Source organism: Monopterus albus, unplaced genomic scaffold (genome assembly GCF_001952655.1).
Source record: "Monopterus albus unplaced genomic scaffold, M_albus_1.0 scaffold54.1, whole genome shotgun sequence".
Taxonomy (NCBI): domain Eukaryota; kingdom Metazoa; phylum Chordata; class Actinopteri; order Synbranchiformes; family Synbranchidae; genus Monopterus; species Monopterus albus.
Genome location: NW_018127934.1, coordinates 1,388,493 through 1,414,465, shown reverse-complemented (window position 1 = coordinate 1,414,465; position 25,973 = coordinate 1,388,493). Strand labels below are relative to the sequence as shown.

Sequence of the window (25,973 nt, the reverse complement as noted above, 5' to 3'; positions counted from 1 at the left end):
TACTTAAGAATAGTATTGGATTATAGAACATTTAAAGTTATGAAAATGAACTGTGAAATAAAGCAATGCTGTGGAGAAATGTGATGACTTCACATGGGAATACAGCAGACTGTGTGTATTGCTGTCAGAAAGAAACTGTCAGTAATGTGGTGGTGGTAATTTAAAATATTTTACGACACCTTTAATATATTTCACTCTTTTTCAATCTAGTGTGTAAGACATAGTACATACAGATATCAAATCAACAACATCTTCAGATTTCATCAATTACATATAATTAATGAGGTCGGACATTTTCCAAGATATTAGTGCGGCTCTGTGCCAAAACTAGTTTGACATACAATTCAAAACTTGACTAGGATAAGTTATGTGTCTCTCGTGAAGGAGGCATTTTGGAAATGTGTTATCAAGAAACTGTACTTTGATTTAAATGCAGACATAACTCAAACTAATGTTTGTTTTATGCATGAAAAAACATCAGGCCTTAATTATACAATAAAGAACCTCTTTGCACCAGTAAGCCCCATAATTGTTTAGGCATGCTCGTCATGCATCACAGCCATGCTGGAAATGTCACCCTAACAAGGCTGTCTGTACACATATTGTGAACCTGGCTGTTTTGGATCGGAATGAATCCAATTACCTTGCTTCAACTGAGCACTATATTCCAACCTGTGCTATGTCCCTCTTCTGTCTCATGAACATTTCTGACATGTGTGTCTTCTAAAGTTATTGCAATCACTTAGAGGTCTGTAACTTTAGGTGGTTGTAAAAAAAATAATAATAAAAAAAATTCCCATACATTATCTGTTGAGTAAAGAGAAACGTCAATTTTATAAGTTCATCTACAAATTTAGTTCCACCAGCTGTCCAGCACAAAAATGAAAGTGCCACTCGTGGCATCTGATGTCATAATTAAAAACAAGACTAGGAGTGGTGACGTTGAGCTGGCTCCATTTGCTTCAACCTTTAATACATTGTTTTCACTCCAACAATGATATTCTACGACAAACATTTAAATTCACTTTCCTGCACAGATAGCATTACAGAAAACATACAATGTACTGTGTCTATGTACAGTATCTACGGTATGTATCTACTGTGTACTCCCATATGCACCCGCTCTGTATTCTAACCTTCAACTAAGACTACAGTAGGTAATTTATTTCAGATAGTTTTATTGTAGAAATATGCTCCAAAACTTAATGTGTCTTAATGTGGCAAGTTGCTGTTGCGTGGGTTCTCGATTACTGTACTTCGACTACCTCCCACAGTCCAAAGCCATGCAGCTTAGGTTGATTGGCAACTCTAAATTGCACATAGGAGTGAGTGTGTGTGGTTGTTTGTCTACTGTACATGTCAGCCCTGTGATAGACTGGCAACCTGTCCAAGGTGTACCCCACCTCTTGCCCAGTGTCAGCTGGGATAGGCTCCAGTCCCCCCCATGACCCTATTCAGGAGTAAGCGGTATAGATAATGGATGGGTGGATGGATGGTGCTGTCGAAGCCTCCTGTGACCCAAACTCATTGAACAGCACTTGCAGCAGTGCAGAGATATTAGCTAAAAGATTCTCAGCAGGATTGACCTCTCTAACCAGTCAGAAATTTTGAATTGTTTCTGCTTCATCACTACGTTTTGTTGCATTTTCAGTTCTTGTAATTTCATGATGACAAATGAAGAGCAGGGCAGAGCGTGGCGGAGTGTAGCAGATGGTGGTAGAGCATATTGGGGCAGGGAGAGGGAGTGCTGGGCGGAGCTACCTGAAAATATATACTGTAGCTTTAAGGGAATGTGAGGCTTCACTTGCCAAAATCAGACAAATCAACTGGGTATCTACCAAAAAATCGCACACTATTACAAAATTCTTTCCATCTGCTTCCAAAGTGCTTCTTCACTCAACTGCAGAGAAGTCGTAGTAAACAACAGTTTGATGCCAAAAATACTGTAACACTGGAAGATACTCAAACTGCTGATTCCTTTCAACTTAAGAATTTGAACTCTTGTGTCCCCCATCACATTGGTACTGGATTAAGATTGGAGCTTTTTACCGTCTGTTTGGATAGGTTGAGCAACTGCAATAAAAAACTATTTTAATACATATATTGGAATGTTATTGGTATAAGGCAGAAATGAGAGAGAAAAGAAATTTCAGTGTTGACTCTGCCAATGTAGGAAAAGAAAACTATTTGGTTCACACGATCTTCAGATTGTAAGCATCATGTCTCTTTCTTGTTTGCTTTATTCAGGTGGCCAACCTGGCTTGCTCCATCTCCAACAATGAAGAAGGTGTGAAGTTGGTTCGTATGGCTGCCACCCAAATTGACAGCCTTTGTCCACAGGTGAGGACTTTATCACATAATAACCCTTTACACAAGCACTTGTCAGCATGTTTTGGTAATTATGAACTCTCCCATTCTTCTCAAAGCCGTATATTTAGGGAGGTAAGGAAATTGGAATAGCTAGAAATGGAGAGAAAGAATCATAGAAGGCAGAATAGGAGGAAGAGTTTTGAATAATGTGTAGGAGGACCTTGTAGTAGTGTTTCTCAGGATGCAAGCAATAGAGGGTGTTAAAATCGATGCGCTGCTTCCAAGGTTAACGGTAGACCTTATTCACATGGGACTCAATAGTAATGGAAAAGAGAAATGGAGGAGGGAGCTGAATATAAGATTCAGGCAGACCTCACTATGTACAGTACTTGTACAAGGAGCTGTCTTGACACTGTACTGTACTGTTACCTCTTGGCAATGCTCAACAAAGTACAGGTTAAATAACATAATAGCCACAGAATCTGTGACTGGGGGGTATGGAACGAAAAGGAGGGGGAGATATTTCCATGTGGTCTGGGTAGAGTTTACCCTCAGCCCTTTATTTTTACTCATGTAAACACATAAATGCACAGCTTCAACTGCCATGTTCAGATTACAGTGTGTTTTTTGCTATATCACATTAATTTAACTAAAACTAGATCTAAAAAGCAAGAGGTGATAAAGAACATGGAGAGAAAAAAATCATGGCTAATATACACACTCCAGCTATCTTAGTAATATGATTAATTTCCTGTTGATATGAAGAGTGTCAGTAGGATGTTACTAATTTAAACAGAATAGAATACAAGGATTTAAATTATATGTCTGGAGATATTCTATGTTTACGTTATCTTATGTCATGACACAGGTAGTACTGGTAAAACTAAATGTTTTTGGTGTTAGGGTAATTGTCACAAAGGCTTTCGGCCTTTCAGCTATACCAGCTGTTAACAGTCCACAACATTACCCGTATACCTTGACTGGCAACAGCAAGAATGGATGCAGGCCTTATCTAAGCCTCAGTGAGCCCAATTCGACTCATTCCCTGTGGTGTCGCTCAATCTAGGTGGTCGGGCCGGCCCAGTCCTCCTATCAAATCACCAACTGTGCGCTGAGCCCTGTATTAGTTTCACTTAATTTAGGTTAAATAACCAACACAGACTGAAAATAACCCAAGATACTTCAGGGATGAGGGTTATCATTCATTGTCCATTATGGGCTCAATAAAAAGTTTATCTGTAGTTTGTCAGTGTCAGACATTCAAACAATTTGCCTCCATTTGGACATGACGCAGTGTCCTGTTCCTCGGCCCATGTCAAGCCCATCATTTTCAACTCAGCTGTCCTCTGTATGCCACCAGGCTGCTTTGGGCTGGCCTTGTCTCCTTTATCTGGTCGGTTGGGGATATGGTACTGGTCAGCCTTAGAGAATATGAACACTTTGTCCACAACATGCTTAATACCATTACATTGTTAACCCTCCTTTCGTGCCAGGTAATCAATGCTGCACTCACTCTGGCCGCCCGCCCCCAAAGCAAGGTGGCCCAGGACAACATGGATGTTTTCAAGGATCAGTGGGAGAAACAGGTGCGCATCCTGACGGAGGCCGTGGATGACATCACATCTGTGGATGACTTCCTTTCTGTGTCAGGTACGAGGCAGTACTGCACCAATTCTGTGCAGATTGGATGGCTGAGGAAACTATCCACATGCTGCTAATTTTGACTTACTCGGTTTTGGTACATTGGTAAATTTATCAACTTTTTTTTTTTTTTAAGAAAAACATAGATATACTTTGTTGTCATTTAAGAAATGTAATATATAAAGAAGAACTTGTTCAAATCTTTATGCACTAACAATGTACATTATTAAGCGACAGCACCAAATATGCCTGGTTTCCATTTACAAGGAAAATTCATATTTTTGTGAAGAATTCAAACATTATGCAAACATTACTTTTGTCAACAGGAGAAATCATTGAATCTCTTCTTTCCATTCACTGTCATTCTTTTTTTTTTTTTTACCTTTTCAAAGAGAACCACATCCTTGAGGATGTCAACAAATGCGTAATTGCTCTTCAAGAGGGGGATGTGGACACTCTCGATCGAACTGCCGGAGCCATTCGGGGCCGAGCTGCTCGTGTGGTCCACATCATTAACGCTGAGATGGAAAACTACGAACCCGGGGTCTACACTGAGCGTGTGTTGGAGTCCATTAAGCTTCTGTCCGAGACTGGTTAGTGCTCTGTACCAGTGTTATTTTCATGAATGAAAACTATGCCAAAAAGTATTTGGTGACAACCTATTTTTTTAGGACTAAAACAAAATAATAAGTAACCTTTGATAACAAGAACTATGATGAAATGTTCTACATTTTTCATCAACAAATAAAGGGTAAACAATAACATGAAAGATGGACAAATGGGCATGAAGTAACTTAATGACCTGCCGCATCTGTGGAATCACAAACCGTAGGTACTGATCAGTAAAACGGTTTCCTCCAAATCTCTGGTTCAGGAGTTGTATCAGCTGCTTGATGTGTTTCACTGCCATCTTCAGTTCAGTAATGTTCTGTCTCTGGCATTAGCACTTCCTGGAAGAAACAGGTTCCTGTATCATATTCATCTACAATCCAAAGAACTGTGCACAAAAACCATTGGGACGCACTAGAAAACTGCAGCTGCATGGAATGAAATGGTAGGATAATTTAACATAAAATACTGTGGATGTGTTTCTTTAGGTCGGATATCTTCTGTGTTACTATCAGTCAGTTCCAGGATTAATGTGGGTAGTCAACCATAAATCATCTGTAAATATGTGTTGCAGAGATCTCACTGTTTTAATGTTATCCAACAATTTAGCATCATCTCTCAAGGCTGAACCCAGTGATTTTAGTACAAATGTGAGTGCAAAGCAGAGGGACACTGTAAATAAAGGACCATTTTCCACAAACCTCACAGTAGACAGGAACAACACGTGTAACCATGGTAACACAACCAGGATGAAGAAGATAGCCCACAGTAAATATATATTTTATTGACTAAAACTAGACTAAACTAACAAAAATCAAAAGGCTAAAATTTAACTTAAACTAATGTACATTTTAGTCAGACTAAGGCTAAAACAAAATCACATTTAGGTGTCAAAATTAACACTGCTCTATACACAAACCTGGAGTGGCATAAGGAGCTGCAGTTTAATGTATTGGTGTATCATGAACAGTAATACAGTGTCCTTCACCCCTGACCTGTGCATCAAACATTTTGCTACAAGTCTTTTAGCAAGTTAAGCTGCTTTCATGAGGAGTAGTGCAACATACACACTAGCACTTACATTAACTTCTCAGTCCGGTCAGTGACTTACAGACACACCTTAATTGCCTGGATGCCCAGTGTCCCACAGTTTCGATCAGCACTGTATGTGCATAAGAATAAGAAGTGAACAAAGATGATTCTATTATTTAAATCAGAATGCTAAACAATTTTTAATCCCAGGAAACAGTACAAGTATTCAAAAAAGCTGCAACGGTGAGTCTGGCAGCTTGGACCACTACTGCCTGATGCTAGTGCATGAACAAATTTGGCAAGCATTGCAGAACCCATCTGGTCTTTTTAGTATTCTTCAGCACATCCTTAGTATTTTGGCATGTACAGCACACAGTGAGGGCACCATGTATGCCCGGGAGCTGGAATCACTGTAACACTAGCAGCGATGTAGCATCAAGTCAAGCTGAGTGTTTGGAATTGTGCATACAGTACATCTACAGTAGACTTTGAGGGTAAAACGTGTCATTTAGTCATCAGCTGCACTGCTCACAGCTAATTATTGTCACACAGCACTCAAGTGTGTTTGTTATACTTGCTGGTAGCTATAAGCAGGAAGGAGAAGACAAGAACGTTTGCCAGGTTTGTACTCGGAGTGCACGGCTGTGGCTATTTCCTGGAAACAGAATGTTCCAGTGCAGTTCATACCAAAGTCCCAGTTGAACACATTTTGATGAAGCTTGTTCATTTCTTGTCAGTGGTGGTTATGTTACAGCTGCCTATTTTATTACCTTTTTTGTGTTGTTGTTGTTGTTCAATAGCATCTTTACAACACACAAGTGATTCAGAAATTAAAAGCAAACAAGTATTTTTTTCATTAGTGCATGTTTCAGATATTAAGTTAATATGCATTGTGTTATGAAAGAATCAAAACATGAAAAAAGAAAAGAAAGAATGTACTGTCTTCATGAAAAAACATTTTTTTCTGGGAAATTGGGCTTCAAATCCCTTAAAAGTAAGTGCTAACATGTTTTTAAAAAATGCACCATTATGAAGGGTCGACAAACAAAGACACCGGATGAAAGAAAAGAAATAATTTAGCAATTACCTGCCTACAAGAATCAGACCACGATCCTGCTTTTGCAGTAGCTGCCCCAGTCTTCATCCTGTTTTTCTCCATTCTCACCCATCCATCCCTCCCCCTGGTTTCTATCTCTCCCATTAGAGCCCATTTAGTGAGGTGGTATAGCTATTGTTTCGCTCGTTACTTTCATCTGCTAGGATAATTGAGAGACACAATCAGCTCCCCTCCCTGTTAGCTGATAAGTATTAGGTGAGTCGTGTGTGTTCACACAGCCATCTGTCAGAGCCCCTCTTCTGGTGCTCACCTCCATCATAATGCACTACCTGTAATGCTAGTTATATGATATCTTAAGCACATTCTGTTCTTTGGGATAATTAATCGATGGGTAGAGAGACAATATCTTGTGGACACCTTAGGTCAATTTTGTATGAATATAACCTTGTCGTGTGCTAAGACTTTATAATTGTGCTTGTGTCTTATTAATTCTCCGCAGACTCTTAAAGGGTCAGCATGACCCAGAAGCATTATGTCAGCATTACTGAGAACAGCGAATGGGGGAACAGTCGATGTTGCAGCATCATATGGATTGCCCAATGATTTTTCTTTATTGCATATCTTTATCCAACATGATAATGTCGATCCACTATCTTAAAATTAGAAGCCCACTACTTAATAAGAGAGAGGAGTTAAAAAGTTCAATTAGACCTTGCGCTTAACAAATTGGGGTATTTTGTCCAAGTTGAAACTGGATACATGACTGACCAACAGAATTCAACCCAACATGTGTACAACAGCAGAAAACACAATTTATTTCAATGCAATTTTAAGTTAATCTGTCTTTACTGGATCATTTCTGTTTTGTAACTGAAACCTGAGGTGTTTTCCAATATGTGCACTTCTCTGTACTTCTGTTCAGTCAATCCCAAGTACTGTTCAAGTTCAAAGTCTACATCCAGCAATGTACACATAAAAAAAAAACAGAAGCGCTTTTGCTCCGCCCATTTTATTGAAGATGAAATTTATATTTACAAAAGCTAACAATTGACATTTTACAGCCACAAGCTGAATTGCACAAACATTAAACAAATCCTAGAGGTTTTAAATGTAAAACCTTGAAAACTACATCCCACAGTAAGAAAACAGCACCTATGCTGTAAATTATGTAGGTTGTAAAAGTATTAAAACTTAGGCAGCTACACTCTAGGTGGCAACATCAAAATTTCTACACTTGGAGATCTGAATGAATAGCTGAAGACGAATGGCTGCCAGCAAGCTTATAGGTGTGAAATCTAGCATTCATTTGACAAAAGGATACATCTACACGCAGCCAATTTGATATAGTGCTATACAAATGCAGCAAATACACAAGTCACATTGGCTGCATGACCTTAAGGAGAACTTCTGTCTTAAATTTTAACAAGAACTCGTATCCACTCGATTGCAAATGCTAATTGAGATGTTAAGGCGAGGAACCTGCAACTATGTTAGATTAGTGTTTCATTGGCTCCATATTTCTCTTTGATGAAGAGCTGTTGTGTTTCCCCTTCTTGTTTCCCTCTCAGTGGTAACTGGGGTTTTAAGGGCTACCATGCACATCTGATCTGGACCATAAAGCACTTATTGATCCTTGTGAACTTTTGCCTCCCTCTCCCCTCAGTCCTCGCAGGCCTGATGTCTATGGATTTGAACACATTCAAGAAGAAATCTATAGCTGGGGGAAAGATGATTAAGTGTAGCTGAACAAAGGAAAAGGATATAGGACCACACACTTTTTAGAGGGTACAGAGTCCAATTAACTAGACTCTACCAAAAAATCAATACCTGTCACCAAGGATTTTACTAAGTGATTTGAGCAGGGATTTTAGTGGAATTCATTGATGTGGTTCCTCCTTTTTTTCTTTTTCTCAGTGGTGTGCATGTGTAAAACATTTATCCTGTGCCTGTGTGCGTGTTCACACCTGGTATTACTTACATTGTGGGGACCAAAACCTATTTAAACGTTAACCCTGTGAGGACTCCTGGTTGGGGGCCAGGCACTGGTGTGTGGTGGATGTTCAGTGCTGCGGTGAATACCTTTGCCGTGAATGATGCTGTGCGCTTCAGCCGGCACCAAATGCACCAAATCCACTTATACATTGGCAAACAAAATAACCTATGAACGTAGCTCAAAGGCCATGGTAAATAACGAATATCCTGCAGACGTCCCAATCAATGACGTTACTGGCATTATTGACAGCAGGTAAAGTCAGTCTGCCCTCACTGGGCGCTGCTGTCACTCACTCATCCATCCATCCATCCATTTTCCTCCGCTTATCCGCTGTCACTCACTCAGTTACAATTTCCACAAAGACATACCTTTGCTACTACGACAGGGATGGTAAGTACATTGTGTGTTTTTGTATTTTATGATGGTTTGATCCTAACAAAAGGAGGTGACCGTGGAGATGCATGGCATCTTTACCTGTAACTGCATCTCCCGTGGACCTCAGTCAGTTTCAATTTGATTTTATTGGATTATTTAATAAAATAACCATCAATAAAGTTACCTGCAAATAAATTGTATTGTGTGCATAAATAGAAAATAATTAAGACCCCCCTTAAAGTTTCATTTTGAGATTTTCAGGATGCCCGAGCTGTCAATCAGGGGCTCCGAGACCCCTTGTAAGTCTCCAGGAAATTAATGTAAGTGCCCACAAGGAATGAAAACAAACCTGTGTTTTTGTTCTTTGTGTTCATGCCTTCAGTCACTCATGCCAATCTTGACCATTTGCCTGTCTTTCAGACAGTTGGCACTTAAACACAGGATGCTAATACTGATGCCTACCCTTTGACTTTGTCTCAGTTTGCCTACCCCCTTTCTCATATTGAGGGTGGTCAGATTCATGGTTGCGCCAAATGTAGACAGCCAAGGCGCATGGTTCTTCTGTGTAAAGCTGAGCCATAGATTTCTGACAGACAGTCCACACATGGGCCCAGGATTGAAGCGTGTCCTTGAGAGGTAAAAAAATCAATAGCCTAATGGGAAAGTGGTTATGGCTTCCCTCTCTTCTCCCTCTCCCTCCTTCTTCTCTGAGACACTTTTCTGCCCACTAACTCCCTGTGTTTAAACTAATCTTCTCCTCAAAAAAAAAGGTGTGGGGGGGCAAATTTTAAAGTCGATCATTAATGTGGTGCCTGGAGAGGATAGATTAAAAAACTGATATATGGCCTAAGTCAACGGGCCATTTAGAGAAGCAGGGTGGCGTTGCTCCTTGTTATTACATCGGGGCACAGTAAATGGGATTTAGCCAGGGTTTTGCAGTGAGTAATAACACACATGCTCACACTGCCACCCACATGTCATGTCCGTAAATCAGTGGATCAAGTGCACTAAAAAGAGGAGCAGTAAAGTAAAAATTAAAAAAAAAGAACTGAGGACACTTTGCACTGTCTACTCTTAAAATAATAGTTCTGAGGACCAGACTCACTGGCTCTCCTGACATAAAGAATGTTACCACAAATCTTAAGCACTTAGGCATTTATTTTAAAATCTTTAATTAGAATACCCTATTAGTACCACCAGTAGCCACTGATATAGAGGAAAGAAAGCAATTTGTACTTAAGTGAAAGCACAGGCAGTGCTCCTCTGCTACTCAAACTCAAAATGGTCTCCTAGGTGGTTTCCACTGCACAGTGGCTGAGCCGACTAAGTTACTCTAGAAATTTGTTTCAGCTGTCATAATCATGGGAAAAGAGGTTTCAGCTAGAATGGAAAGCAGATGGCAAACTTATAGCTTGCAAAGAGAGCAGGTAAGGTCTCTTAATCAGTGTGTAAAGAGAAGTGGGAGTTAGGAGAGAGTGCAGATGAAATTGCTGTGAGAGTAGCGGTGCGCTGTGAGGAGACAGGTGAAATATTTTAACCAAGGTTAGGGTGTAGGACAGCAGAGAGCTAAGCGGGAACATTAATCTCATAACCTTCAGTATTACCACAGATTTGTCCTTAAGTATAGTTTTAAAGTTTGATAGGACATTTTCCACCATATGTCAATGTTACACGCATTATGCAGTTAGACTGTTTTACATTCTTTAAGTTAAATATTGAAACAAAAGATTAGATGTTTTAGGACTACGTGTTATAACAAATGGAAAACTAAAACATGTATGTATATTTTAATAATACTATTAGAAAAAACCCAATTATTTTGTTGGAAGCGCAAGAAGTGAAGACAGAAGTGGACTGTGTAAAATCAACAGGAAATTTAATCAAAGTGTGGTCACAGGTGAAGTCTTACAGCGCTGGGATCAGAGAGACAGAGCTCATGCAGGAAATCCGTTCTCTGAACCACGAGTTATGTTTTCTCGTTACATTTATCCTCTTGGGCTAGGTCCGCCCTGTACGGAGGTACAACATTTCACGCTTAGTAATCCTATTGGCTATTTGGCGTGAGCAGGTCAAACCCTGCTTCATGTCAGTTTACTGTACCTGTGTTAGAACCAAATGTGTGTGTATGTTGTAATTTTCAGGCGGTAGCTAGTAATCTGAGTACTGAACAATTGCAGGACAAAGCAGGACTTAGTGAGTATGCTAAACGGGCTAGGTGGTCATCTCAGGTTGTAGGCCCCCTGTCTTTGCAAGATACAACATGACAAAGCAGAATTTGGAATATGCTAAGTGGGCCTAGGTGAAGATGCAAAACAGGCAAACAGGTCTGTGTTAAAATGTAAAATAGGCCATCTGGTTACTTGAAGGCACAGACATCATGTCTCCACAAAAGTTGCAGCATACAGTTCCAGAGTTTCACTCAGTAGAATATGGCAGTCATCCATACAGTTTTAATATTTATAAGCAAGGAAAAATATAAGTATGAAAAGTAACTAAAGGAAAATAAAGTTATGAAAAGTAACTAAAGGAAACTAAAGTTATGAAGAGTAACTAAAGCTTATAAAGTAACTAGAGCCTATAAGATTCAAATCTTACAATACAACTTTATTGATCCTGTGAGTGAAATTAACATATCACTTCAGCATACATGGCATAATATACTATATATCAAATCAAATCAAAGTTTATTTATATAGTGCTTTAAAACAACTGGGGGTCAACCAAAGTGCTTTACACAGGGCAAATAACATAGTAAAAGTAAAATAAAATAAGTATAAAAAGAGTTCAAGAGTTAAAATTAAAACCATCAACAAAAACAAGTGCTTTACACAATGGCATAGAAAGATAACATAACATAAGTTTGCAAACAAGTTGGGAGTTAAAACAAATCAAGCCTAAAGGTGTCAGAGCACTACTGGGAGGTAAAAGCCAAAGTAAGTAAATAAATAAATAAATGTTATGCAATATTATATTATATAAATAAATAGATGTTATACAGTGAGAGATCATAAAAATGAATTGTGCAAATAACTGTATTATGTACAGTATAATGAGTAAAGGGTACAGTATATTAAACCTTAAACTTTTTAGCAAGCATTGACCTATTTACACATCCAGTCAATAAGGAGTAACTTTTGTTTTCATTGTTGTTGTTGTTGTATTTATGTCCACCTGATCAATGCAAATCCAATATCCTGTCATTGTTTATCTCTGTGTTGGTCTCCACCAACTCCTGAGGGAAATTTCTGTGTTTTAGCTGCTAAGTGCTTCACTGTGTTCACCAGCTAGTTGTTAGTCTTATTTGTCTACTGTTTAGTGCTGGTTGGGTACAGTCCAGTGGGTTTTTAGAATCTTTTTGCTGAAAACTGCTTATGAAAGCAGTGAGAGTTAAGTGAAAAATACAGAAATGCAGTAATAATATAGTATAGTTATAATTAGGGCGGCATGGTGGAGCAGTGGATAGCACTGTCACCTCAAGAAGGTTCCAGGTCCAAACCTTGGGGCCGACTGTGGGCCTTTCTGAGCAGAGTTAGCAGGTTCTCCCCGTGCCTGTGTTGTTGTTTTTTTTCTGGGTATTCTGGTTTCCTCCCACAGTCTAAAGACATGAAGCTTAGGTTAACCGGTGACTCTGAATTGCCCACTGGCGTGAATGTGAGTGGTCGTCAGTCCTGTGATAGACCGGCAGCAGGTCGAGGGTCTACCGTGCTTCTGGCCCATTGTCAGCTGGGATCGGCTCTAACACCCCTGTGATCCTCTACGGGATAAGCAGAACAGATAATGAACAGGTGGACAGGATATTTATAATTTTTATAAGATGATATATAGCTGTGTAGTATGCAGTGTAGTCAATTTTCCCTGTAATTGTGCATGAGGTATTCATTATATCAAAATTTAACCACAGGATTCTTGGCCTGTCAACACTTCATTGTAACTAACAAGCCCAGTTTTAGGGTTAATGTTGCACTGGTTTTGTTGCGGTGGTGTTGCGTATGTTAGTTTTACCTGATATTGTCATTTATATGACATATATTGTCATAATTCAAACAAACTTGTCCCACACATCTTTTTGCACTAATCAGCACCGCAGACAAAGACATGACTACTCATCACTTGTTCTCATCTAATACTCTCTAAATTGGGCTGTCTTCATATGAAATCCAACTTTAGGCATCGGAAACTGTGCAGGGCAGGCTGTTTGGAGCTCATTAAATCCCTCACCGGGGCACGTCATCTATACTGTGAGGTGGTTATGCATTCATTGTAGTTCTATAGCTTCTCACTTAAACTATGCCTAAGCCTAAGGGGGTGAAAAAAAATCCATTCCTACACGGTCACATTTAATTCCCTTCATCATTTTTCAACTGGAATGAGTGAAATTGCTCCTTACCATCAGCAACTTTGCTCATTAAGAGCTTGGAGAACATTTAAATATTTCTATTTAAAACGCCTTCCCAGCAATTCCCAAAAGCCTATTTTATGCTTCTCCAGTAAGTGGATTAAACTGAATTAAAAAGGAAAAGAAAAAGGAGAGACTTTTTGTAGTGCCTTTTATGTTGGGTGAAATATAGCTTATGTTTTATGTCTGACAAATAAGTATACAGCAGTTACACCTTTAGTGCGAGCTGACCAGGTGATTTAGTTCACACCACATGTTAGAGAGGAGTAAAGTGTGGAGGGTGATAATAAAATCACACAGTTGGCTTTTTGATAGAGGTTCACCAGCCAAGCTACCACACTTTCTTTTGTTTTCCTATGCTTTTCTTATTCCTCATTAAAATGTATTTTCTTCTAAAAAGGGTGTTGTCTAAAAGCTGTCACAGTGCTCTAAAAAAAAAATCCACTCCTTATGTACATATATTTGTTCGTGCTTATTTCCATAACAGCTGAGACATCTTTACAGTGAGGAACAGAAGTATTTGAACACCCTGCGATTTTGCAAGTTCTCCCACTTAGAAATCATGGAGGGGTCTGAAATTCACATTGTAGGTGCATTCCCACTCTGAGAGACAGAATTAAAAAAAAATTTCAGGAAATCACATTGTATTAAAGAATTTATTTGTCTTGCACTGCTGAACATAAGTATTTGAACACCTGAGAAACAGCAAGAATTCTGGCTCTCAAAGACCTGTTACTGTGCCTTGAAAAAGTCCACCTCTACTCCACTCATTAATCTAAATTAGTAGCACCTGTCTGAGCTCTTTAAAGACACCTGTCCACCCCACAGTCAGTCAGACGCCAACTACTACCATGGGCAAGACCAAAGAGCTGTCAAAAGACACCAGAGACAAAATTGTGGACCTCCACAAGGCTGGAAAGGGCTACAGGGCAATTGCCAAGCAGCTTGGTGAAAATAGATCAACTGTTGGAGCAATTGTTAGAAAATGGAAGAGGCTAAAGACGACTGTCAGTCTCCCTCGAACTGGGGCGCCATGCAAGATCTCACCTCGTGGGGTATCACGGATGATGAGAAAGGTGAGGAATCAGCCCAGAACTACAAGGGAGGAGCTGGTCAATGACATGAAGAGAGCTGGGACCACAGTTCTGTCGGTAGAACACTACGCTGTCATGGTTTCAAATCATGCATTGCACGGAAGGTTCCCCTGCTCAAGTCATCACATGTCCAGGCCCATCTGAAATTTGCCAAAGACCATCTGGATGATCCAGAGGAGGCATGGGAGAAAGTCATGTGGTCAGATGAGACCAAAGTAGAACTTTTTGGTCTAAACTTCACTCATCGTGTTTGGAGGAAAAAGAAGGATGAGATGCATCCCAAGAACACCAACCCTACTGTGAAGCATGGGGGTGGAAACATCATGCTGTGGGGGTGCTTTTCTGCGAAGGGGACAGGACGTCTGCACTGTATTAAGGAGAAGATGAATGGGGCCATTTATTGTGAGATTTTGAGCAACAACCTCCTTCCCTCAGTCAGAAACTCCGCGTTGCTCAGCGACAGCCCCGAAACCTGACAGATCTAGAGGAGATCTGTGTGGAGGAGTGGGCCAAAATCCCTGTTGCAGTGTGTGCAAACCTGGTCAAGAACTACAGGAAACGTTTGACCTCTGTAATTGCAAACAAAGGTTTCTGTACCAAATATTAACACTGATTTTCTCAGGTGTTCAAATACTTATGTTCAGCAGTGCAAGACAAATAAATTCTTTAAAAATCATACAATGTGATTTCCTGAAATTTTTTTTTTTTTATTCTGTCTCTCAGAGTGGGAATGCACCTACAATGTGAATTTCAGACCCCTCCATTATTTCTAAGTGGGAGAACTTGCAAAATCGCAGGGTGTTCAAATACTTCTGTTCCTCACTGTATTTAACACATCAACAAAGCAAGCTTTTATCCTTCTCTCTCTCAGTTCTTCTCTACCTTAAAATAATTTCTAAATATGTATGAAAAATATGAATGAGTTAATTTGAAAAACATGAATGCCTAATTAAACTATTAAACTTAAAGGTCCATTGATATGAACCAGGTGTAACAAATGTCAGTGACATTCCATTCTTGTATTTTTAATATGTTGTATGTCTGCCTCTACTTCTGATAACAGATTTGGTCCTCCTGGGCATGGATGATAACAGTCTTGTACAAATCTGTGGAGAGATGTTCTGTCATTCCTCTTTGCAGCTGCTCTTTGCTGGAGGGGTTTTGTTGCTCTGCCTTCCGCTTTAAGTTTTTTGGATTCAAGTCAAGGGGACAGACTTGGTCAGACCATAGTTTTCGCTTTTTCATCTTTAACCCCTTTTGAGATGTGTTTGGGAGTATTGGCATGTTGGAAAGTTCCTATTCTGCAAAGCTATAAATGTCATCTTCCTTCAACTTTTGTACTCACGCAGCCCCATATCTGGATACTCTCACCCTCATGTGTCACAGTTGGCACTGAGCCGTCTCTGTTGTAGTCTTGGCCAAGTCCACACTAAACATGCTGGGTCCCATCTGATCCAGACAAATTTATTTTTATTTCAAATGACCAAAGAATGTGCTGCCAGTATTCACCAAGCCTCTATTCATGTTTTTTTTGTTTGTTTGTTTTTTTAGGCAAAGTGTAATCGTTGTGCAGCTGTGTGAGCAGCGGTTTTCATGCAGTGTCCTTTACATTTTCTCGTCAGTCACAGAGACACCAGCTTCCAGAGAAAAACTTTGTGCCGAGTCAGAAGCAGTTCCCCATCTGTTTTTGTATGCAAAGCTGCGTAAACAGTGACGTGTGTTTGGCGTCATTTCATGAGGACGGCCACTGCGCCTTCTGCTACAGCTCTTCCTGTACCCCCTAACCACTGCTGTGAATGTGTTTTGGCTTATGATCAGTAGCTTTCTGATGCTCTTGTATCCTCCCTCGTCTTTATAAAGTCTGGTTTCTTACTTCAAACTGTTCCTTACCATCTGAAACTGTGTTACATTAGGTGCAACTCTGGCCAAAACAGAAAGCTGTGTTGTTCATTAGGTCCATTTATAACCTTGTTGATGCAATTTAACTGAAAATCACAGGTGTAATAACTTCTGTTGTAGTGTACTCACTTCATTGTAGTCTGTCTAACCTGTATGTTTTAAATTATACATAATGAAATACAGTTTTTGTAATATCATATCTTTTTGAATTATTATTTTTGTTGTATACTGGGTTACATATTGTAGATTCTCAGAAGCTAAAAGCCCCAGAATAGTGTTACTGGAATATTCTGTAAACTTTCTTATTTAGTCTCTGTCCCATTTCTGGGGGGGTGGTCAGTATGTTGCAGGCATCAAATTCTAAATTTGTTTATATTTACATAATGCAATTAAGTCTGTCTGTGAAAACACTGAAAACCTTTTCTTTGTAATTTTGTCACTTAAAGGTTCAAGCAAATTAACTAATCACAAATTTTAGTTTTTATTGCATTTTGGAAAATGTCCCAAATTCTCTAGAAATCGGGTTTGTACTTTTACAGTCATGGACGAGCTTATAAGCATTTATGTTGTATTACCTATAGCTAATACAGTACTGTATATGAAGACCAACCTGTTCTGGCTGTGTGTCCAGGTAAACCATAGCTTTTTGTTATGTTAATTTAGTACAGCACAAAGTCCTTTAAAAAAAACTCTATTAAACGGCATTAAATTGTTATGATTCAACAGGAGATTACACAGAAAAGGTGGCCTCCTAAATATTCATAACATTCAGTCTGTATTCTTGAATACTGAATAATGTCTATTCACATTCAGCACAATTCATTTGAACACACAAAGAGTATAAAGCTTTTCTATCAGGTCTGGCCAGTTGATACTGACAACACAACCAACCATTTTTATGGTCAATAGGGACTTTCCTTTTGTTGCTTGGCTTTTGTTTGGCTCAAAAGACTTTGATGAATTTGTTTCCCCTCATCGGCATTGTGAGTTGACAGGCTGAGCTTGCAAGTTAGCGTCCTTGTATTGTAACACACACAGCGCACCTGCCATCTTCTCACAGGTTACACACACACACACACACACTTCCACATGCCACACACCCATATGCACACAAACAGATCTGTGACAGACAGGTGAATCTTCCTGTCGGCTTAGTCAAGGTGAAATAGCTAATTGGCTAATTGTCACTTATACACAGGTTTAGAGTGATATATTGCCTTTTCCTGAAGTGCACAAGTGAACAGAGATTGACGCTAGGTGAGACCCTGCTGCTATCAATTTTGAGATGCAAAGGCTGCGATCATGTCCTTGACTAGAGAAATTACACATCAAAAATTGTGCTTTCACCATGCCACTTCCCTTTGACAAGCTTTCATTCATTCTGACAAGGAAGATTACCAACGAATGTGATGAACCTGACTCTCCTACCTGTCTTTTGTTCTCTCTCTCTACCTCCTACCTACTCCCTACCCCCCTGTAGTCATGCCTCGTTTTGCTGAACAAGTGGAGGTAGCTATTGAGGCACTGAGTACGAACCCACCACAACCCTTTGAAGAGAATGAGTTCATTGACGCATCCCGTTTGGTGTACGACGGCGTCCGTGACATCAGGAAAGCAGTCCTCATGATAAGGGTATGTCCATTACCTCCTCTGAATAAGCAAAAGAATACATTATGGGTCTGTCTTCTTCCATGTGTTTTAAAGGCGCAGTGTGTGAGATTTAGTGACATCCAGCAGTGAGGTTGCTGATTGCAGCATTCAGGGAAGCTCTCATACATCATGTTAAACAGCCGCCACAGCCATTTCACAGCTATTATCATAAATGTAGAACAAATTGTGCACACAGAAAACAAGTACCGGTACTAACTTGACGAAGCTAACAGCGGCTCACTTGGCCACAGTGGGTTACTCACCACTGGCCATGTTCTAGCTAAAGCTATCAAACAAAAACTTGCATTTAGGTTAACTTGACTCATTAGGCTAAATTACCTGTCCAGCAGAAGGCAGGCAACTTCGACGTCATTCTGGAAATATTTGTCCCTCATCAAAGATTTCCACCTGGGAAAGGCCACACTAATGTTTATCCTCTTCTTGTGCTGTTGCTTATTCAGTTTCTTGGTGTCTTTGCTTCTTTGACAAGGAGGATTCACACAGTCTTCCTGTTCTTGTGATAAAGTACAACTATGATCCTCTATTTCTTTAAATTATAATTCTTAAACTCACAATGTTTCCTCTTGTTTTCTAATGTTTCTTCTTCTTCATCTTCCAAGCATCTCCAAATACAAGCCGCAACTTCAATGTGAAAATATGCAATTCATGCTCTAGAGCCAGTGTATGGTTTGTCCATTCTGGGCTACTGTAAAAAACCTGGGGGCTCAACATGGCGGGACCCACTCCTATGTAGATATAAAAGACTCATTCTAAGCTAAAGAAAACAACCTTTCTTATTTTCTTACACGTTAATGAATCTTACGAAAACACAATTATGCATAATATAGCCCATTGCTGCTAATGAGTCCTTCTAGATGTTACACACTGCACCTTTAAATATTTGATTAGGTATTTTGTAAATGCTGACTGAATCGCTGAGTAATTTATTTATTTCCAGTTGTTGCCAAATAGAGTCAGTTAATGTGTATCAAATTTATGATCAACTTTGTTACCCTGTACAGTTATTTCACTCCATATATTATGGCCTTTTTACTTTTAATTAGTCATTTTAAAAATTTTCCTCTCACAAAGGTAGAAGCCAAGGCACTTATTCATAAAACATATGAGAATAAAAATCCTCCTGAGTGGATTGAACTTCTTGTGAACTTCCCCATGACTCATGAAATAAATTTGTCACACCCACAGACACCTTTCCAGTCTTTTCCCCTTGATTCTCATTTTAGCTACACGTCAGTGGGACATTATTGGTAGAGCAAACTGTGCTGCTGGCTATCATAGATGACAGTGGATGTTCCTGACAAAAATATATCTACCCTAAGGATGAAGAAAGTCATAATTAAAATCTGAAATTCAATAGAATTCCCATTTGAGATGTTCCACTTGTCACATGGTTTGTTTTATAAAGCTGGTAGAACATTTTACAGCGTGTCATAGAAAAATGCTGCATAACAACATGATACCAGCAACTGTAGTGTCTCACAAACCCGCTCTGATTTTACAGTATCTGCATTTTTCACCCCAACCAGCCCTTGTCTCTTCACCATGTAATTCATTTATTCAACTTTATGCAAGCTGGAAGGTTTCCCAGTGCAGCTCTGGAAAAAATCTAATTATGGAAAATAATTTGATATTGGTAAATAATGTAAAACAGGCAGCTTTGAACTGCCTGCGACCAGCTGGCTTCATAATCCCATCCAAGTTCAGTTACTTTCTGAGGAAGCAACTCAGAAGAGCCTTGTTGTCTAACTATCTATCGTATAGATGGCAGGTACTGGTGCCACATGTAATGCAGTAGTTTTTGTACACACATTTTTATGTGTCTGTATTATTATTAAGGCAAGTAATGGTTCTTTAGAATTTTCACAGCACAGATCTTACGAGCAGTCAGTGGATTAAGAAACCAATTCTCTCCACAGTGTTTAAAAATCGAGGCAGGGCTTGAGAAGAGTGTAACGTTATAGTGAAAGTTCTTAGAAATATGGCTTTGCTCTGGTCCTTAAGTACCCACGTATGCACACACACACACACACACACACACAGAGATACAGAGCAGAGTAGTGTGATGAAGTAGCATGTGTTAGGGCGTACTCACATTATGAAATCTGTACCGTGCATGGGCACATTTGACCCCCAAAGTCCAATACATTTGAAAAGTGGCACAGTTCAGCGTACTGTGCCCTGGCACAAATGAAGAAGTGGACCTGGGCATGGTTCAGTTTGAACACCAACACTGCTAGGTGAGAGAGCTTCTCTTCGGCTGCATCACAGTGATGTAAGCGTGCTCCAGCCCAGATCGTTTCAAGTGCAGTGCAAGTGCAGGTGAACGAGGAGGGGGGGCAATCATGCTTGGGCACAGTACAAGGCTACTGTAGAAATAATGGAACATATGAAATTGAGCAGAGACTTGCAGCTGTAGTATACAGTATCCGGTGTTTCCAGTCTTTCCCATTCATAACAATCTGGCTTACATCATCTTACACTGAAAGTTTCACTTTTACTCAAAGGGTAGACCTAAAACAGAACTGCATTAGAGAATGCAATTTGGGAGGGCGGTTTAAAACCAGTGTTAGGGGTTTTGATAACAGATCCTTGACTTTAAAGTTGTATTAATCTATAATATTGAGCAGAGGTTTATAACACTATGAAGCACCATTACTCTGTGCACATAACAAAGCAATCTACCAGATACCTTTTTTATCAAATCATTTTTTGTGGGAGAGAGGAGAGGAGACACCTTATTAAAATTATTGAGAGAGCTGCATTTTTTCCCCACACGTTCTTGATATGTGTCAGAGCATAGCCTCGGTCAGACTGTCTGTGTTACATGGCTTTGCTCAACATAAAGAGAAGTTTTAGAGGGAGGACAAACACAGCAGCATTGGCCTCTATGGACTGAAAGTGTCATGAACCTCTGACCATACCCAGCTTCACAGCGAGTTAGGTGCGGTGTGTTGTACTTCTGTACATGCCCAGCTGTGATGTAGTCTGGTACTATAGTGCCATAATACAGCAGCTAATCATATGCAGCAATAATTCAAGTCTACTGTATTTACTGTAATTTGAGACAGGATGGGATGATTGTTTCCCATGGTAAACTTGTAGTAGGCCATTACAGAAGCAAAAATAATATGATAGCATTAGGGGGACTGAATACGAATATAGGCACATGGCCACAGGCAAAACCGACTTAAATAAATGACAAATTAATTGTTATGTATTTATTTACTGAAGAAGTTGTGAACTTCTGGAAACTGTGTTTTTATGAAACTTTTATTACAAATGAATATGAGCCAAAGTGGATGGTATACAAATACAAAGAAAGGGTATTCTTGCTACTGTGGGTAAATAAAAAGACTTGATTAAACAATTGCCTGATGAAGCTCCATGTGTCCTGAACGTTGTGTGAATAAATTATTAGATGTTAATTTTCACTGTGTGGATGCTTTTTCCATTTTACTCCAGCTCTTCACTGCCTTTCATTAAGACACAGCGGGCATCGGTTTTATTTTCATTTATACAGTCCTTATCTAATTGAGTCCATTAGAAGATCTGCTGTTTCTCATGTTCAGCTGTGATAGAATATGAGTCCAGCAGGCCACACTGGATCAGTCAATGCTGGGAAGGAAATTCAGCACAGTTATGAACAATATGTTTGGTAGGAGTTCTGCTTTATACAGGTAGTTTTGGTGTGAAATATTTTATATATCTCTGGTATAATTAATCATTATGAAAAGGCAAAATTCTTGCAGTCTATAAATAGAACAGCTTGCTTTGCTCTTTACGAGGATAACTGTGTCACTACTGTGAATGCAGGGCTTTTTTAAACACCAGCCTCATGTGGGAATGATGACTTTACTCGTGTACATGTTTTGATCTGATATTCTGCCTTACAGCAGGTTAGCCATTTACCATATGTTGCCACGGTGGTAGCCCAGTTAAAGCAAACCTGTGCTGGAGTGAGCTGGCTAACCAGCTAATCTCAGCAGGTGAGACAGAAGCCGCAGAGAGAATTAAAATGCTTAATGATTATTTAAACGCTTATTTTGAGCAGATGCAAAGAAAATATAAAAAATTGACTTAAATATATTGCAATTGTTTTATTTGATAAGATACCACAAGTTGATTCTACTCCCAGATAGCATCAGTGTTGGGCAAGCTACTTGACAACAGTAATAAATTACTCATTACATATTACTCATAGAAAAGGTAATTACATTTCTTTACTAATCACTCATCAACAAAAGTAGTATGTCATATTACTTGTTACTTTATTTTCATTACCATCTCCAGTGCCATCCGGTGCCTCCAAACAACTCAAAATTCTTCAAACCACTCATTTTGTAGTAGAAACAGAAAATGAGAAACTTGGTGGAGTAATGCTCGGTATTTCCTTTGTTAAACAACACATCCTCTTTGAAATCAAAAATTGAGAAATCAAAGCAGTATCTTTTCACCAAAGCTAATACATAAAAAAGCCCTAGTTTCTTGTATGTTCAAAGTGTCAACTACTTGTTATTTAATTTGACAGAAGACGTTAAGTGAGGGAAGGATGTGCTGAAAAGTGTACCTAATCAACTCAACTAATTTCTTTTCACTCTGTGTTTAATCCTCTACTTAGGCAACCTTCACATATTCATTTGAACCATTTTCACGGAATAGGTCTGTTTGCAATTGCATGTTTTAATCATGTGACATCGATGCATGACTTTGAACCAAAACTCCCAGTGGAGCACTGTGTACAGAAAACGACGGCACAGAGGAATGTATGCAGTCTTTTATTCATTATTCCCACATGAAGGCAAAGAAAACTGCCCTTTTCAGGTGTCAGTATAAAAATGGTATGAGTTTTCCTTTTTCAGTTTCTCTTTCTCTCTCTCTTTGCCTGCCCAACTATGTCTTTGTTTTCCTTACAGACACCAGAGGAGCTGGAAGATGACTCCGACTTTGAACAGGAGGACTATGATACTCGCAGCAGGACTAGCGTCCAGACTGAAGATGACCAGCTTATTGCTGGACAGAGTGCTCGGGTAAAGTCGATATCCACCTCCCTGCTGTGCTGTAACTTCTCACATGTGTTACAGTGCAGAGGGAAAAAAGAATACAGAAAAAAACATCATGTTGGTTTGGTTAAAAACAACAAGCCCAAATTCTTCATATAAGTTGCAGTAGTGTTGTTCCATTAATGATAGGCTGAAGTTGAACTGCATCCCACCCCAGTTCACACTCCCCGTTCCCTGGCCATGCCTGAGTCGATTCATCTGACTAGTTCCACTTGCATAGCATGAAAATCTATGTAAACGATCCTAACAAGCGGGATTACTTTAAATAAACACTGTTTGGGGATGGCAGGTGTAAAATTGCAATCACAAACAAAGAAGTAATTACCAAATTCCCTTTAGATGCCAGACAAAACATAAAATACAGTATTTTACTGTGCCAAGGCTTCAGTCGCAATCACCAGGGTCTGGCTTTGTTGCACATTAGCAATTTTTCACTTGGGCCCAGCTTAAAGAACATTAAAAGGGTATCAGTGTTTGCTCGCCTCCAGCAACACAAAGGCTCTAACGGTGTGTTGCATGTTGAATGGATTGTGGATGGCAGGAGAGTGCCTTGGCCCAGTTCCTCTCCCTGTGGCAAAGGCTTGTATTATACTGCATGGGTCCCACAGTGTCCACACATGGGCACATGGGGTGTGTGTTTGTGTGGTTGGGGGGGTGCACAAAGGAAGAAGTAATAAATAAAACCTAAATGACTGCTTATTGTAGCTAAATATACTGTACTTACTATGCACTTGTAGCGTCATTGTGATGCCTTTTACTAGTAGTAAAAACAAAAATCTACTAGCTCAGAATCTAGAGCAATTCTAAAAACCCTTCATCATTCAGGCTAGCTACAAACTTACCTTAGAGTAAGAGCATGTAACTGCTGCTGAACGGTGAACACTGTTGCCTCAAGGAGCAATATTGAGATATGGATTAATGATAACAGTAACAGAAATCGGCAAACTGCCTCAGTGTTGTTAGTTACACGGTGATAGCTGGTAACATTAGCTAACATTTCCCGTTGTAATCTGCTGGTCATACCAGAGTAGCTGCAAATCCTCTGAGTGTATTTAGTGGAGGAAGATTGTGTTTTATTACTGATGAGTTCAGCTTTTCATTTATAAGACAAAGATTGTTAGTTCTTATTTCAGAGGTTACATAGCCTTTCCTGTCCCTTACTTCTCTTGCGCCATTACAGAAACTAGCAAACAAATAAAAGTTCTCGCTAAAATGAGAAATGGTTTTAAACGTTACATCATCTTGTAATGTCATTCACGGTAATTGCAGCCAACGGGTTTTTCAAACTAAATAAAGTCAAAAGTGTGGAGTGGAGTCAAGAGTGTCAGTTTTGCTGAATGAATTACTCAGTTCAGCTGCTGAACTAAGACACAACTCATAAAAGTTTAACATTGGCAAATCTGAAATCTAACCATGAACAAAAAAGAACAGACACAGGTTTTTGGATGCACAATAGCTGCTCCAGGATGACTGTGGGGGTCCTGGGTGTGAAGTGCTTTGAGTTTGTTGTACATATACTCCCACTAAGGCTCCCGCAGAGTAACATCGAGGGCCATCTGAGCTTAGATACAGTAGTGCTGCCTCACAAAGGAGCTTCACAGCACCAAACTGTTAACTAGCTTTCCTGGCACTCAGCTGTGCTTTGAGTGGGAAGTTCTTCTTGGGAACAGTTTGAAATCTCAGCATGTCCCTTTGTCATAACTTGTTGCAGAATACAGTGATATAAGGTGGGTTAAAGGATGTCGTGGCTGAATGTAACGCACTAGCAAGCTATGCACGCATTGATTAAATGTCCTATGAAGTAATGCAGGTTGTTATTAATGTATTTGTACATTTATTTTGCATTACTGTATAGTACACACTATACAGTACCTAGGGCATTCTGACAAAGTCTCTGACACAGTTAATTGATATTGTGTGTTTTCATTGACACAGTTACACCTTCAGAGACTAAACATTTACACATACAGGAAAGCGCATTCATAAAACATCCGTTTGTCACGAACCACTGGTGATCTACTCAGCAGACGACGCCCTGTCGTGTCAGGATCAAGCTCGCTGTCTTCTCGCGGTCATGCCAAGTGCACGCTGGTGCTGTGTGTTTCTGTTCAAACAAACAAGGGGAAGTGTAATCCATTTTCTTCTTAGAAGCTGAAACAAGCACGCTGAGGTTTACAGTCACGACCCCTCCGAGCCCCAGCTTGAGTGTGCGGATATCACACACAGGACACAGGTGTGATATCTCTCTCGCTTTCTCGATCTCACTGTCTCCTTTTTCCTCAGCGTAGAAAGAAATCAAATCCGGTCTGGAGCAGTCCCAGGAGCCTTTGTTCCTAGTGCTTTTCTTTGTGTGGCGCTCCACTTGTCACTTCTGTTATACTTATGCATAAAACTAAGTTATTAGAGCAAATACTCATAATGAGAAGGCAGGAAAAACACACAGGGGAAGGAGGTGTGTTCATAATGTCTCTTTCTATTATCACATGCAGCCACAGACTTTCCTATAACACACCACAGATAATACACACAGAGCAAAAGACAAAGATTCCCCCCACCCCACAGATATCCAGCATATCTTGACACAGTGATTGGATAACACTGTTGATATAGGTCATCCATAAAATTGAACTCTGAGTGTCTGGGCAGTTTATTTCAAATGAAACAAATTAAAGTCATTTCAAGATGCCGCACTTGGTGAAGAAACCCGGAAAGTGCTCTAATCCCTGCAGACACCGTTGAGTCGCAGAGTGTATTGGCACAGCACTCCCTCGGCTGGATTTGCCCCTATGTTAAGCTCCCAAGGCCCGCTCCTCGTTGTTATTAGTCAACTCAGGGA

General features: G+C 39.7%; 1 protein-coding gene across 1 annotated transcript in view; it reads left to right on the top strand.

The window, feature by feature from the left end:
- The window catches only part of ctnna2 (catenin (cadherin-associated protein), alpha 2), a 387,665-nt gene that overhangs the window by 345,323 nt on the left and 16,369 nt on the right, over nt 1-25,973 (top strand). Inside the window, exons 10-14 of the mRNA XM_020602097.1 lie at nt 2,248-2,340; nt 3,804-3,960; nt 4,344-4,544; nt 17,887-18,038; nt 22,991-23,104. Coding sequence (XP_020457753.1) covers nt 2,248-2,340; nt 3,804-3,960; nt 4,344-4,544; nt 17,887-18,038; nt 22,991-23,104 — 717 coding nt within the window. The remainder of the gene's footprint in view (nt 1-2,247; nt 2,341-3,803; nt 3,961-4,343; nt 4,545-17,886; nt 18,039-22,990; nt 23,105-25,973) is intronic.